Source organism: Leiobunum rupestre, chromosome 5, assembly GCF_980474605.1.
Source record: "Leiobunum rupestre chromosome 5, qqLeiRupe1.1.hap1, whole genome shotgun sequence".
NCBI classification, from domain to species: Eukaryota; Metazoa; Arthropoda; class Arachnida; order Opiliones; family Sclerosomatidae; genus Leiobunum; species Leiobunum rupestre.
In genome coordinates, this window is record NC_143388.1 from 10,315,514 (window position 1) to 10,331,823 (window position 16,310).

At 36.1% G+C, this 16,310-nt stretch overlaps 1 protein-coding gene across 5 annotated transcripts in view; it reads left to right on the forward strand.

Annotated features, from left to right (window-relative positions):
• LOC149943513 (glutamate receptor 1-like) overlaps window positions 1–7,510 on the forward strand; it is a 99,217-nt gene extending 91,707 nt beyond the window's left edge. For 2 of the 5 annotated variants that reach the window (XM_090174631.1, XM_090174635.1), the window contains exons 10-15: window positions 156–354; window positions 1,310–1,554; window positions 2,375–2,483; window positions 2,547–2,684; window positions 4,773–4,847; window positions 5,669–7,510. In XM_090174631.1, coding sequence (XP_090030757.1) covers window positions 156–354; window positions 1,310–1,554; window positions 2,375–2,483; window positions 2,547–2,684; window positions 4,773–4,847; window positions 5,669–5,749 — 847 coding nt within the window. In that variant the 3' untranslated portion in view covers window positions 5,750–7,510. Of the gene's footprint in view, window positions 1–155; window positions 355–1,309; window positions 1,555–2,374; window positions 2,484–2,546; window positions 2,685–4,772; window positions 4,872–5,000; window positions 5,156–5,598 lie in introns of all 5 variants that reach the window. The other 3 variants (XR_016480824.1, XM_090174632.1, XM_090174634.1) reach the window with 3 other exon arrangements.
• Window positions 7,511–16,310: the final 8,800 nt, after the last annotated feature.

The following is a 16,310-nucleotide window of genomic DNA, read 5'->3' on the forward strand; positions in this document are numbered from 1 at the left end:
GTGGTTATTATCGAAAATTTGCTTCAAAAATATACCTACATTAACATATCGTACACGTGACAAAGGAATTATTTAAATGTCTTTTGGTCCGTTGGACGCTAGGGTATTTTTTCCGCTATTTATCCATGCCGATTTTGTCGCCATTTCACGTACAGGTCATTCGCCGGACGAATAGTGGGTAGCGTATGGTGGTTCTTTACTTTAATCATCATATCTTCGTATACTGCCAACTTGGCCGCCTTTTTGACGGTCGAGAGAATGGTGGCACCCATCAATTCGGCTGATGACTTGGCCAAACAGACGGAAGTGGAGTATGGAACGCTACTCCATTCGTCGACGCAAGAGTTTTTCAGGGTGAGCCTGATGTCCCATTCTGCAATCACTTTGCCTCTAAGCTATTTCCAGATTATATCTATGAGACTAAATATTAATTATTCCCTCTAGACCACCAAAATGAAACACGCGTTTTCTCAGCCTCAAAGCTGTTGGCTCGCGTGGCATGAAGGGCTTGCCACCACCCTCCTACGCAATGTAACCCAGTCACCTGTTTGAAGGCATTAAAAGTCGCTCGATGACCGGGCCTAAGGTGGCGCCTTGGGTATTAGCCTAGCTAGCTGATTATTAGTTATTAGCTCTTGTCAATGGGACCGTAAATTTAAACTGTAAAAATTACTTACTTATTTGTAAATCATATTTTGGTCTGTAATAGTTTTAGAAAAATAGTAGACAAGCTAAGCCACCCTTTGAAAACGTGAACGGAGGAACTTGTAGATTCATTGTGTATAATATACATTCAGCTACAAGTTCCCCGGCTCACGTTTTCAAGATGATGGCTTAACCCGTCTATTATGTTAGGTATTTCGAGCCTCTCAATTTTGTATTCCAAAATGTAGTTAGAAAAATTAGGGGGATTTTGCTCGGGTACATTTTTTCAAGCCAATAACATTTTGCAGAATAGCAAGATGAATACTTTCTTATGAGAGATTTCTTAAACAAATCTATCGATATCAATTACTCATTAGCCGAGTTCACACTAGACACTTTGGAACCGTTTTTAAACAGTTTCGAAAGCTAAAATTGAACATTTTCGGTGTCAACTGTATTAATTGTCGTACGATAAATACATTCGACACAAAAATTTTACAATTTGTACTTTCGAAACCGTTTTAAAACGGTTCCAAAGTGTCTAGTATGAACGCGGTTATTACAAATTCGATCGCTATCGGTTAGACAAAGTTGGAACTATATTAGAGGCGAAGTTAACATATTGAATAATTTTACGCCTAATGACTTGAATTTGAAATTGCAGCGTTCCAGGATCGCCGTTTACGCGCGCATGTGGGAATTTATGAATTCTAAGTCTCACGTTTTTGTATCTTCGTATGAAGACGGAATAAACCGAGTCCGAGAATCCAAAGGGAAATATGCCTTTCTTATAGAATCTACGAAGAATGATTACATAAACGAAAGGCAACCGTGCGACACCATGAAAGTGGGTCGCAATCTTGATGCGAAAGGTTACGGAGTGGCCACGCCTTTAGGTTCTAGCTTAAGGTTGGTTGCCACCTGACAAATACCTCAAAAGAGTACTCTAAAACTGATTTTTAGTTCAAGTAGAACCAGAAGTAAATTAAGCGAAGTTATCGAAATAGCGCTCAGAATCGGTGAGCGTTTTCCCTATGAAAATGATGAGAAAATCGGGTCCAATAAAAGCTAATTTCCATCCCCGTCTTTTGACGCGATAAATTGCACTTGGGAATTGTGGGTATAGCTATTTCTATTTATAAAAAATGCTTTAATAGAAACAAAAACGTTTAGTTTTCGGCCTAGGAGCGCGCAAAATTTCAAGTTCGAGGTCAAAATGTAACTTCATAAGGAAAATGCCTCCAACATGGGGAGTATAGCCAGAAGCTTATAACCTGTTTGATTTGCATCTGCTAAACAGGTGATAAATGGGTAAGTACAAAGTGACAGCTTAGCAGACGAAAATCCAGCAGTTTATAAGCTTCTGGAGTTGGACGCCGGATGTCTCTATGTAAACTTAAAAGGCTAATTGCAGCTTCATTTGTCAGAGAGTGGTTTCCTTTAACCGTTATAACTATTTAACTTTTACCTTTATAATTGTCAAACCTATTTCAAGCACCAAAATGGCTGACTTTATTAAACGACAATCTTGACCTTGAAAATGACGACCTTCAAAACGTTTATCCTATAAGAATCTTTTTATAATAATAAGTAAAATAAACAAGACAATCTTGACATAAATCACTCTCTTATAGAAAACGTTTTACTTGAACTAAGACTACTCGAGGCAAGGGATATAGTACTCTTCCCCTTTACTAGACATATCGTAGAACATTTCGTTCTTTTGCAGGGAACCACTAAACTTAGCTGTTCTGTCGATGAAGGAAAAGGGTGACTTAGCCCGTTTAGAAAATAAATGGTGGTACGATCGTAGTGAATGTAAATCAGGTGATAGTAAGGTAAGGCATCACTCGGCCCGGGTGCTGGAGGTGGAAATTGATTTGTGGTTTTTCGTTGCGTAGGAGACCCCTCATACGGAGCTCAATCTAAGCAACGTCGCTGGATGCTTCTATATTTTGATCGGTGGCTTAGTTTTGTCGATGATAGTAGCTCTTTTAGAATTTTGCTTAAAAGCCAGAGCGGAAGCCTCAAGATCCAAGGTAACTCCTCAACCTCTTTCACTTTTTCTCTATGCCCTTTTACTTTTAGCAAAAATGACATAATTGCCCAAAAGTGTGTCAGTCGGACCTATTTCTTAATGAATGTTACGAGCGAAATACAAGTTGGAAGTTGAGAAGGGAAAGTATGCCTTGGGGAGGGAAGGAAGTTAAAACCCACAAATAACGCCTCGTAGTGAGGAACGGAGGAACTAAGTAGCACTGGTCAAAGTTAGTGTATTTTTTGATTTTTCGTCGTTCTGTGGAGATGCTATCGCCATCTACCTACGATATAATACCATAGACTAAAAAAAGATCCAGAAAGGCGACAATAAATAGTCTTTTATGTGGTCGATCTCGAGTCGAGCATTCAATAAACCTTTAACATACGAAAGTACAGGGATTGTCACACTTTTGGTAATTATGTCACTTTTGCTTTTAGGTATATTAAAAATCCCCTTAATTTATGAAAAAACCACGGTCGGGTATTTTAATAAACTTTGTAACACTTGTGCGCGAGAAAATTTCGTTGTTTCTGTGTTCAGAATTATTAATGAGATTTTAGAAAACAGTATAAAATTCAAAATATAATTAATTTGAAAAGTATTAATAAATTATACTATCTCAATAATTTTTTTGGTTCACAGTTCGCTTTTAGCCCGATACATTAAGCAGTAAATAAGTTTACCACAATTTATTAATTAATTTCCATAAGAATTAGAATATATATGTAAAAATATAGTCTAGAAAATGCCATCGAGGAGCTAGCCTTTGAACACGCTAACGCAGTGTTGTGTACAAATTTCATTGGACAAACTTTTATGCTGAGCATTTTACGGGCGGGGGGAAGACAATTTCCGACTTTTCCCCTTCCGACGGCAGCAGGCGCTAAAGCGTCTAACTAATGAAAAATGTACGTGAGAAAATGCACGACTTTTGACGGGTTGCGTTCTCCTTGTGAGTGGTGCTGTGTTTGTTGCTCCTATATGCCATTAAGTTCAAAGATTTAAGAGGGAAGAATTGAAGTATAGTTGATGTCACCATTTATTTGAAGACGTTTTTTAAAAAAACAGATATTTCAAGATATTTTTCGATCGATTTAATATTTCGTCACCGTTAAAACAAAACCATGTAACTTGAGATACGTGATTTTGTCAAAATTGACATATTTAGATTCTACACCTCAATTTACGTATATAACATTAAAAACATTAATAGGTTGCAATTGGATTTTTTTAAAATGGAGAAAATATTTAAACGTATCTTTCATATTCACAACGCATTTCGCGCAAAAGCACGTATCTCGCTTATTTTCAGCTGCTATCTCACTTCATGACGCGAGACCACGTATCTCTAAAAATTCCCCTTTAGCAAAATATTTTTAAATTAAAATCCTCAAATTCAATATTGAAACGAAATTATTTAACTATAAAATTAACTCGCGTGTAAAAACCTAACACGCAATTTCACAAGTCCCTGCAAAAAATACGTGGTTTTGTTTTAACGGCGACGTTTTGCACTTTTCGACTAACAAGGAGACATCCCGAAGTGTAACCCACCGATTTTGCTCAAACTCGGGGGATTGGTAGACGTTCATGTATGATGAAAAGTCCTAAAGGGAATTTATTCAATGGGCAACCGTTTTGCCATGGCAACGAAAAATGTTTTTGACAATACAAAATATAAAATTTTCCCATTGAAAATAACATGGGATTTTGAACTCAAATTGATCAAAAGTTGATCAATTTTGATGTTTTTATTGTCAATTTTTATTTATTTTTTCTTTTTTTTGGCATTTTCGAAATTTTGAAATTTGTTAAAATTTTTCACAGGGGGGCCCCTAGGAATCGGTCAGAATCCCATGTTATTTTCAATGGGAAAATTTCCATTTGTTGTTGTCAAAAACATTTTTCGTTGCCATGGAAAAACGGTTGCCCATTGAATAAATTCCCTTTAGGATTTTTCATGATACATGAAGGTCTACCAATCCCCTGAGTTTGAACAAAATCGGTGGGTTACACTTCGGGATGTCTCCTTTGTTAGTATCGTATGAGGCTCTAATTATAGCGATTCGTGTTTGTGTTTTGTCAGCTGACCCTGTATGACGCGATGAAAGCGAAGATGAGGATGTCTTTCACGGGATGTCCCGAAGGCGAACGTGGAAGGGTACGGACTGGCTCTGTTTAAGTGGTACACATTCTGTTGGATTTTTCTTTCTCCATTTTGACCCTGTCTTTCTTTTAATTGGTCCACCTTTTCCCCGAACCTCGACGTCTCCTTCCGAAAAACACGTTGTTTTTTATGTCCGTCGATTTTTAGGACGATGCGCGTGATCGTTCTAATTTTTGCCTGGCTCTTGAGTGACTTGGCGTCGTGACTATCCAACCAAAGGCGCAAATGCCCACACTCTCTAAAACAATCACTCGCCTCTCTCTCTAAAATTCATCCATCAGCGTCACGCACTCTTTTCACACGTAACTCAAATCTTTCCACGTTTTCCAATCTCTAGAAATCCGCGTTCCCTAATTCGCATGTAGATGGCAGTATGGCCTATAGCCCCAACACCATTTTCTTTCCCTATTAAGCTCTGGGTTGTATTTGTTAAAAAATAATTCGGTTTTTCATATTAGGAAGTATCCGATGCATGTGGCTCCCGTACGCGATTCCCTAAAAAACTCAATAACAAAGTATCGGGGGATACTGTTAAAATCCTTCGTTGTTTCTTCCGTTGAAAGTTAATTTTTATTTCATTAATTTCCTTCTTAGACTTTAATTTCCTTTTTAGTTTCAATTTTTCTTGTTTTTATGGCATTTAGTGTATTTCCTACTACGTGTAACGTAAAAGCCCCTAAGGCTTTGCGATGGTAGTAGATATATTTGAGTAGACGTAGTTGCCGTTTTTTCGTTCCGTTAACAGCTGATGGGGTAAAAAGTCGTGACATCTCAGTGGGGATCATTTTGGAATCCATTTTCTTTCCACCCTGCAGTTCTACGCCCCGGCTGCTCACATGATCACGGTCGACGGCCTATCGGAACCCGCACCCACCAACACCCACACGCAAGTATGACAATTGCCGCAGCAGCAGCGCTACGATTGGCTCTCCAACGCGAGATCGTTGCCCGAGCTGAACCTCATCCAATAGGAGAGCAGTCTCATCTCCGCATTCGTTCCTCCCGATTGGAGAGCGGGGACATCGAATTCTTCCACGACCTTGAAGCTGCGGTTGAAGGTCATCTTGACGGTGGTGTTCCCGCGCTTTCATCGAACGATTTAAACTACCGACGCGCCAATCACGCGATCGGTTTTTGTTATACTGTATAAATAATGTATAAATAATATCGCGTATGAAGATATATATAGAACCTTATAAAAAAACTGGTAGACACGAGAAATTATAGCTAACTGTAAACAATTTTAAAATTAATGAAATACCAAACCGTGTTAGACGGTTTTTGAGGTTATGCAGGGTTAAATAAAAAACTGTTTTATACCGAAATTAGATTAAAAATATAGGCCTATGCCCTTTTAAGAAAATTACGTAGTTATTCGCCGCGTGTATGTGGTAGACTCGGCATCACAAGTATCGCAAAAAATTGGCAAACTTAGTCTTCCAAAAAAATATTTCTAAGTACATTAGCTTCGAGTCGCGAATAATCTAAAGAAGAGTCACTAATTATACCATCGTGTGTTTAAATTAAATGGCTTTCGATGCAAATTTCAAGCAAATTTTAAAATTATTTAAAAATCCCCACAATGTGCTGATAGAATGGTGCTCAGTCGAACGTTTTACGTTGAACACATATCATAACAAAATTTCCTCTAATTACTAAAAACAATTAAAAAAATTCAATTGACTCTCAATAAAGGTGAAAGGATAAATTGTCCTCGTAACAAATCCTAGACTTAGCTTTCGATTGTAAAAGAATATATATCATTAGAAACGCGCGTGAAGATGTCTTTAAGGGTTATAACGTTACGGGTAATAAATTAAAATATTAGCGAATAATTTGACTTGAATTTTTCAGTTTTCCGAAGTATAAATATGAAAATACACAAAGCGGTTTTTATACTCGAATTTCTTTTTGTCGAGATAATTTTGTGACAATGCGCAGTCGGAAGAATATATCGTTATTTGCTAATATTTTAACGCATAGTTAAAGACAAATAAGGTAACGTTATTACAATTTGATCGTCTTCTACGACACTTTTATAGTGTAAATATCGAAGTTAGGTTATAGTTATTCTCGTGGCTTACAAACTAAAAATATATTATATATTAAAATATATATAGAGGCGATAAAAATAACACGGCTGCTTGCCGACGTCACTACATCGGACACAATCAAAACGTTTCGCGTGGAAACGGGTTCGGAAAAATATGTATTGGGCAATGGCGTATTGTAAATAGTTCATAGACGATAGGACCGAATGTACAATTTTTAAACTCCTTAGCGTGTAAAAAATGAGCCTTACATTTCAATATTAACGAAAGTCCACATTCGGTGAACATCTATAGAGAACATCTTGAATATATCTCGAGTCTCTCTCGGAATTTGGGCCATCGTTGACCTTTTTAAATTAGATTCCATTGAAAGAATTTTCATTCTAACTTTTGGCCGTTTGGCGTTCCAAGTCCAATTATCTTGATTTGATTCGTTAGATGTTTTGCTTCAAGGTGTTCACGGTTAACCATAACCCTTTCACGGAGGGAAGCTCAAATTTCAACTCTGTTTCCCAATAACCTCAGTGTAAATACATTCTCGAGCTAGTAGTTACGTTGTTATTAGAAATATTCGAGCCAATTATGATCAAATTATAAAAGGTAGTAGAACAAACCTATAGTAATTGAAATCCCCCTCTTTTGTACAGTATTAGAATTGTTTGACATGTCAAATAAAGTTTATTGCTAAGATCGTGCCTCATTCTTTACGTAAATTGTTATTTCTCACAATTTTCAGAAATGGGTATGCTTTAAGAATAAAGTTTTTGCCAATTTCTAAGAATTTCTACCTTTTGGTTGTGCTTTTAAAATAAAGCTCTTGGAGGTTGGTAAGAATTTATATCATTTGGTTGTGCTTTTAGAATAAAGTTCTTGCCAGTTTCTAAGAAATCATTTATTTTGGTTGTGCTTTAAAAATAAAGTTCTGGCCAGTTTCTAAGAATTTCTACCTTTTGGTTGTGCTTTTAAAATAAAGCTCTTGGAGGTTGGTAAGAATTTATATCATTTGGTTGTGCTTTTAGAATGAAGTTCTTGCCAGTTTCTAAGAATTTATTTATTTTGGTTGTGCTTTAAAAATAAAGTTCTGGCCAGTTTCTAAGAATTTCTACCTTTTGGTTGTGCTTTTAAAATAAAGCTCTTGGAGGTTGGTAAGAATTTATATCATTTGGTTGTGCTTTTAGAATAAAGTTCTTGCCAGTTTCTAAGAATTTATTTCTTTTGGTGGTGCTTTAAAAATAAAGTTCTGGCCAGTTTTTAAGAATTTATACCTTTTCATTGTGCTTTTAAAATAAAGTTCTTGGCAGTTTCTAAGAATTTCTACCTTTTCGTTGTGCTTTTAAAATAAAGTTAACGCAAGTCAGTGTTTTTAGGGTTAACTCTTATTTCATCTGTAACAATTTAAAGATTATTCTTATGGTCGTTAGGTCAGCTTTAACAATTGGTCTATTCAAAAACGTCCTAGATGACGGTAGTTGATTCGCACCAAATGATCGTCACTTATAATTTAAGCCTTGTTCGTTTGGCAATGGTTTCGACTTTTCTTTACTTTTTTCAACAATATTCACGCACATCAATATAATTGTCTTTCCATGTATCAATAACTTCAATCGCCCATGAACCTTGCTAGGGCTTTTATTTTCAAATATTAGGTACCCTTACAGATATAAGGCAATATTTCTCCTACATAGGTGTAACCTTTGCGTTTTCTAGCATTTCTTAGCTTCACGCGAAGGGATTAAATGCCAAAGCGGAAGAAAATTCGCCGTCGAGTGTCGTCTTGTGGGAGTTCCTTGTCCGGCTGATCTGTCAGGCTCCATTTAGTCAGATAAGAGGGGTTCGGCACCTCATTACGCGGCCACCCTCGCGCCAGCCAGGAAATAAGCCAAGACTTTCGCGTAAGCCAAGAGGAACAGCTCATCTTCACTCTTCGTAAACCCTTACATTGCGTACGTATATGTATCTTAGAAATCAATGTGACCTGAGACTTTACGCTCAGGCTTGAGAGGGCTCTTTCGCTTTCGACAGTAGTGACTGCTGAGGTTTATTCTAAGTATCTACTATTCGACAACGTTCTAGTCTTTGATTATATAGACTGGACGAGAACCACAACTTAGTTGTTTCCGCGGCATGGCTTAGGCTAAGATCCTTACGCAGTTTTGCTTTGATCTTGGCTCCTTGCATCCGCGACTGTGCAGGGGGTAGTCAAAGTAAACCATTGGCCAGACAATGTCAGTCTTTGAAATTTATAACAATGGATATTTAAGTAGATTTAACCGGTTTATATCTAATGGATTAAAATGAATAGTTTTTATACCAACCCTGCTCCATTCACACAACCGGTACTGGTTAAAAGGTTTTGCAAAATTTTTGTTAGTTTTCTTCATTGTAGTGTATTTATATGGCAATATCTCGCCTTCATGTTTGAATATGTTTTAAATACTTAGAATATGCGGGGTTTGTTGAGGGCTCGTAGCTATTTTTTAAAATAATATTTAATTTCAAGTATGGAAAACTAAGACATATCAATCCATCTTAGTTCTAGCAGAATGAATTCCTTGAACATTAAATGGACCTTCTTACAGATGATTCAGTTTTAATTTTTATCACTTTTTAAAAGAACTGACTTATCTTAAAGGAAAGGTGAAAGTAAATCCTCAATGTAGTCATATAAATGATGTATCGTTCTACTGGAAAAAACAGAGTTTAGATTTTCAACATAAAAAAATAAATGAACATGTTAAAAAAATAAACACTTAGATTTTATGTTTAAACTATATACGGCAAAGTGTTGAAATTTTTAAACGGATAGCTGCTAAACATAAAAGCACCTAACACAAGTGCTAACAACACGTGTAATAACTACACACCACTTAAGATAAACGCCTGCTAAACACTATCAAACACAGGGATTTAGAAAATAAAAAGATGACGTTGAAACCGCCTCCAGGGGCTTAGAAATAAAATACGTAGCGCGGTTCACCTAAGGCGGTATACAAGTGGCGTTCATTGTTCAATCATATCAGACTGAGACAGCACATCGCTTCATCGGTGCCATCATTTCGAAAGCGAATAAGACATTTTTCATTAATTATCTAATTAGTGTAAGTCGAGTTAATAAAATTTCATTCTTAACAAAAGCGAAATAAAATTTTTGTTGCAGTAGTGTAATAAGAACGCTAGGTGGCTAAACGCGTCAGGCGCATAAACGCTTTGCGAGTAAACGCGTTTAGATTTTACACGTGCTTAAAAAAGCGTTACAAGCTTGCGTTTAGGAAAATGTTTAGATTCTAAACGTTGTTTTTTCTGTGTAGGCTTAAACTTTCAAAGGAAGTATAACAATTAAAAATGTACAATTTACGACAGTATAGCGACATATTCTCATTGCCATAACTGTTCTGGTGTCTTTTTAATTACCCATAAGTACTGTAGAATGGTAAGTTGTCTGCAACTTTCGCAGAAGTTAAAATGCCCAATTATCTAAAAATTGTAGTTAGGTACGCTTATGTTTGCGAAGACGAATATATTAAAATTGATTCCATTTTGTTTTGTTCTCAATAAAACAGTCGTAGATCTAGTTCGTCCATTTTACAATATTATGTCAGCCAAGGCCGAGATGTTCGGAGAGAAAAGCAGCCAAGGATTCTTTCGTTTAATTGAATTTCTACCGAAGCCTCCTATCCTTATTTCTGGAGGCTACCCAGAAAATGTCACGGGTCAATTCCAGATGACCAGACGTCCTAATTTAATTGCGGACCATAAGGTCAACCGGACTTCGTCTCGCTAGTTGAGTCGCTCTTAGTGGCTGCCATTAAGGTCATCGAATACCACAAGGACGCTTTAGTGTCGTATTTAATACGAATTACTCCCTGGGAGTGTGTTAAGTCTCCTTTCTTTTTGGCTATCCGACAGACATCATTTTTATATATTGTGTCACGAAGGATAAGAAAAAGGATTTTCACTCGTCAACCTAATAGTCTTACCTACTGAACAAAAAACCGGAGAAACCTATCGAAGTCACTACTTCTCAACTTAGGAAAAAATCTATACAACCCTTTTGAAGAATAGAAATATTTCCCAAAGATTTTTTTTTTAATTCTTTCCCGAACTTTGCCTTTCAGGAAAGCATTTCAAAATTCTTGCGCTACGGTTTTCATTTTTTTTAATTAGGGAGAATATTAGAGTACAATTGTCTAGTAAAATATAATTCAATTGGAGATTCGGATGGAAAACCAATAAAGATCATTTCCTCTAAAACCTCACTACGATAATGTTGTACTTTTACGGTTTTTGGTATGTTAACTCAACTTTCACTAAATGTAAAATCTTATGTTGTAATTTTTTGAGCGAAACTTTCACACCCCTTTTCCATTATAGAGTAAAGGATGTTCTAACTTCGTACCTGCTTATCCATTTTCATTTGCGCCAGTAGATTAAAATAATACTGACTATATATAATACAATAAAATTGAGGAATAATTTCAAAACCATTTAGTTGAATAACAGAATATTTACTACAAGAAACTATACAGGGTGTTTCAAAAGGTTATGCACAAATATTAAGGAGTTGTAGGGGGTGAGTTGAGAAGTACGCCTGTTTTTTCCCCTATTTTCCTACGATGAGTTAAAAGAGCGCCAGAGAGCTAAAAAGTGTGGCCTACTAGCCCCTGGAAGTAGGCTGCAACAAGCGCAAAACCAAGCAGCAGAGAAATGCGAACATTAAGGTTTGGGTAAACAAATCGAAGTAACCAGCGTAAAAAAGTAAACTTAAATAGTATTTAAAGTCCCTGCTGCTTGGTTTTGCGCTTGTTGCAGCCTACTTCCAGGCCACACTTTGAAGCTCTCTGGCGCTCTTTTAACTCATCGTAGGAAAATAGGGGAAAAACAGGTATACTTCTCAACTCACCCCTACAACTTCTTAAAGATTTTGCATAACCTTTTGAAACACCCTGTATAGGGCAACCTGGATGTATATTAGATTTACTTATATCGGCAGATTTCTGAGTAAAGTCAGAGTTACTAGACAGTACTGATGAGCCCCAAAAGGCAGAAACCGGTCTGCTGGTGGGATATGTGGCTGAAATTTTGACTATTTATATAGTTCTTTATTGTAACCCTCACTGCGAGTACTAACAGTTTGAAGTTTCAGATCGTCCAGCCTTTTGGTTAGAAGTGATTTATTACGTCTTAAGGTGATGGACAGCTGTATATTAACACGAATTTTTCATTACACGGATAAACAACCAATGAAATCTAAGCGCAGACAGTAAACAATTCTAAGATTCGTGTGAGCTACTTAAGATTTTCGCATTTTAAATGATTTCATATCGAATTTCCAGGCGTCCATCGTGTAATAAAAATTGAATAGTGAATCTCGGTTTCGGTCTTTGCCTGCCAACGCCCTTTCTCGGTCGCCTTATTTCTCAATCATTTCGCCTTCATTAAGCAAATCGCGGGCACATTTTCACCGCTGTTTCTAGCAGCTTTTCTAGCGCCCATATTACACGATAGACCAGCGTCGGCTTAGTTCGAAGCCCTATGTAGATTCCGAGCGCAGATTCGCAGATTCTCCCGGTTTTCGCCCCTGCCTCGAACCTTGTTTAAGGAGAAAGTGGGAGACGTTAGACTCGAGGTCTTCGCAGACTTCACCGCGTGAGTGACTTCAACTCGAGTGCCAACTGACCGCTATCGACGAAACTCAGTGTCGGTATAGATCGGGAAGCGAAGTCTGCGGGTCTCCGGTAGTTTCAGGGAAATTTTATGGTAAAAACTTCCCGAAACGACAGCAAGGCGGCGCAACAGGGCCGTAATATACGACTAGACCCGGATGACTAATATTCAAACTGGGGTCCTAGCGTTAAGCGGTCATTTACTTCCCCTTTTAAAATATTACCGGCATCATCCTATACCCAGCTCTTTACTAAGTTTGTGTATTTTTGGACGCCGCTGTCCTTTCATATCTTAGAATTTTTTCGTCTTTCTTGGCAAGAAGATAAAGTACCGGAATAGAAAATCCGACTTCCGGTGCCGAGCGTGTGCTGACGGCAATTTGAATTTTCCATTTCCGGTTGTTACCTCATTATATCCTCGCTTGTTTTAGTTTCCATTCGAAGATCGTTTTCTGTTTCGCCAATGGGACCACCTCTACCCCTACAACCGGACTTCAAGTTCAGATTATCTTGAAAGACAAAAATCATGCATCTACATGTATACTATTTCCTAAGAATCCGAAACTATACAATTTCATCTAATTCCGAAACTATACAATTTCTTCTAATTCCGAAACTATACTATATCCTAAGATTCCGAAACTATACTATATCCTAAGATTCCGAAACTATACTATATCCTAAGATTCCGAAACTATACTATTTCATCTAATTCCGAAACTATACAATTTCTTCTAATTCCGAAACTATACTATATCCTAAGATTCCAAAACTATACTATATCCTAAGATTCCGAAACTATACTATATCCTAAGAATCCGAAACTATACAATTTCATCTAATTCCGAAACTATACAATTTCTTCTAATTCCGAAACTATACTATATCCTAAGATTCCGAAACTATACTATTTCATCTAATTCCGAAACTATACAATTTCTTCTAATTCCGAAACTATACTATATCCTAAGATTCCGAAACTATACTATATCCTAAGATTCCGAAACTATACTATTTCATATAATTCCGATACTATACAATTTCATATAATTCCGAAACTATACTTTTTCAAATAGTTCCGAAACTATACTTTTTCAAATAGTTCCGAAACTATACTTTTTCAAATAGTTCCGAAACTATACTTATTCAAATATTTCCGAAACTCTACAATTTCATATATAATTCAGAAACTATACTGTTTCCTACGATTTAGAAACTATACTATATCCTAAGATTCCGAAACTTTACTATTTAATATAATTCCGATTCTATATTATTTTCTAAACTTCCAAAATCATACTATTTATAAACATTTCTAAAATTTGGTAGTTGGAAATATTCGCCCCAAAAATTAAAAATGTAGGTTTTGACTTGCTTTTACGAAATTTTAGGCACCAATTTTCTACTGGATTCGACCATGAAATTACATTTGTATGCACTCGGAAAACCACCTCCATTGGCATATTTCAGAATATATATTTTACGCTTTACAACTTTTGCCTACAGGTGAGAAAATAATTTTTTCAAAAGAATGAAATTTTTTCTGATTTTTCTGAAATTTACAAAAAAATAAGAATTCCCTTACTGAAAATTTCGAATTTCCAGTTTAAGTAGTTTTTCAAGAAACATCTGTGCCTTGAATAAACATTGGCCATCAGAAGTTTATTATTAAATTCTTATTGGAAGTATGTTATGAGTGAAAAAGAGTTCTGCTGTGGAGATATGTAGTACTAAATTTCGACCTAGCAGTGATAAGTTTCCTTGTTGGACGTGAAGTGAAAGATGAGCTTAATAACCTGTTTCCGCATTTATGTGTTGGGCGATATGCATATTTCACGTTCAACTTACCGTGCTCGTTTAGAAATAGGTAGCCCTAAAAGGGGTTTATTTTAAATTTATACCAGCTTAAAATTATTCAAATATGTAAACACATAATAAATTACAATTTCATTAACAAAGGAAATTGCGCGCGAAGAGATGTCAATATTAATAAAGGGATTTTCTCGTTCTATTCTAGCAGAGATCATCTAAATATTTCTTAATTTAATTTCTAACTTGTACGAAACACTTAAAAGGCAATAAAAACACAAACAACTACTGAGATAACTTAATACTCCAAAAAGACTGTAAAATATCGCCCCTATCTTTGAATATATTATAATATTATCACCCGAAGCGAAGTTCTTGCTATTTCGTCTTGTAATTATTTGATAATTATCTCTCGTATTAAAATTGTAATTAAATATAATAAATGTCTGCAATTTTCATATTCCGCCTTAGTTTCTTCAATCGATAAAATAATTACTAAGTTTTGCGAAATATAATTTAACGCTTAGCCTCGATCTTAAGACGTCAAACTTTTTAAATACTTGAGTTAGACAGTAGAATAAGACCTTAAAGTGACGCGCTTGCAAATATACTACAGTTATAAAGTTCCTGCACGTAGAAACCTCAACCAATTGGACGTAATACACTAGGTCGGACTCTTCTACCGCCAACGACATCTATTAAACGATCGAGGTACTACACTAGAGCCGCCACTTCGCATTTCATTTAAATTCGAATAACTGTAAGAAATTATGTCAAAACAACCCCTTTTACTTTATCATAAATTTTAAGGTCAAACCTGACCTTTAGACCCATAAATGAGGCTTAATAATCATATCTCTAGTTAAAGAAAATCTTTCCAAAAACGTCCATTGCATTCAAAGTCGTAATTGACCCTTTCACTTTTATTAGGTTTAAATTCTAAAATTATGACGCAATCGCGATACTAGATGGCGTAGCAAAAGTGCCGAGTCACGTCATTTTCTTGTAAACGTTTTCTCGCTTCTTTTATATCTGCAGAACCACGATAAGGATTTCTAAATTACGGTCTCTCCTTGTGTGTGTTTTCGTTTTGCTTCTCTTTGAGGATTTCATTTGAAACGTGAAAATTAAATTTTCCTAGAAACTGGAGATTCTTGCGCGGCCTGCAGAATTTCTAAAAATATCCAGACTCGGTAGCTTAGCGAAATAATTTGCGGCCGCGTAGTGGCTAGTACACCTAGAAATTTTCGATTCCTTAAGAATTTAATATTAGGTTTTGTTTGTCCGCCTGCACACTTCTTAAAAAGAAAGTTTCATTTCCACATTAAATAATTTTGTAGATGTAGTTTAAAATTAACGGTTAAAGCTACACTCAGTTGCGGGTTAAGAAAGGCAAAATATCTAGTACATTTTGCGGAAAGATACTAGCACTAATTTCCATAATTAAAAATATAAAGGCAGTTGTTAGCTTGTTGATTCGGGCTGGAGCCAAGCTTTTGACAATTGTTCAATAATTCAAATAAAATTATCTATGATACTGTCACAATCGAACTTTTAGCATTAAACTGAAATATTATATTATAATATTATGGAAAAATAATAAAATATAACTTTGTTTCACTAACTAGCCCGAGGGCGGATCGTTAATTAATGGCTTTAAAAGGGGCTTGATGACTTAGGCCTAAGGTGGTGCATTGGGTATTACTAATGTAGGAATATGATGCTACTTGTACTATTGAAGACACATTATGCTACTTGTACTAATGTAGGCACATGATGCTTCTTTTACTATTGAAGGCACATGATGCTTCTTATACTATTGAAAGCACATGATGCTAGTTGTACTATTGAAAGCACGTGATGCTAGTTTTACTATTGAAGACACATTATGCTACTTATACTATTGAAGGCTCATAATGCTACCAAATACTATT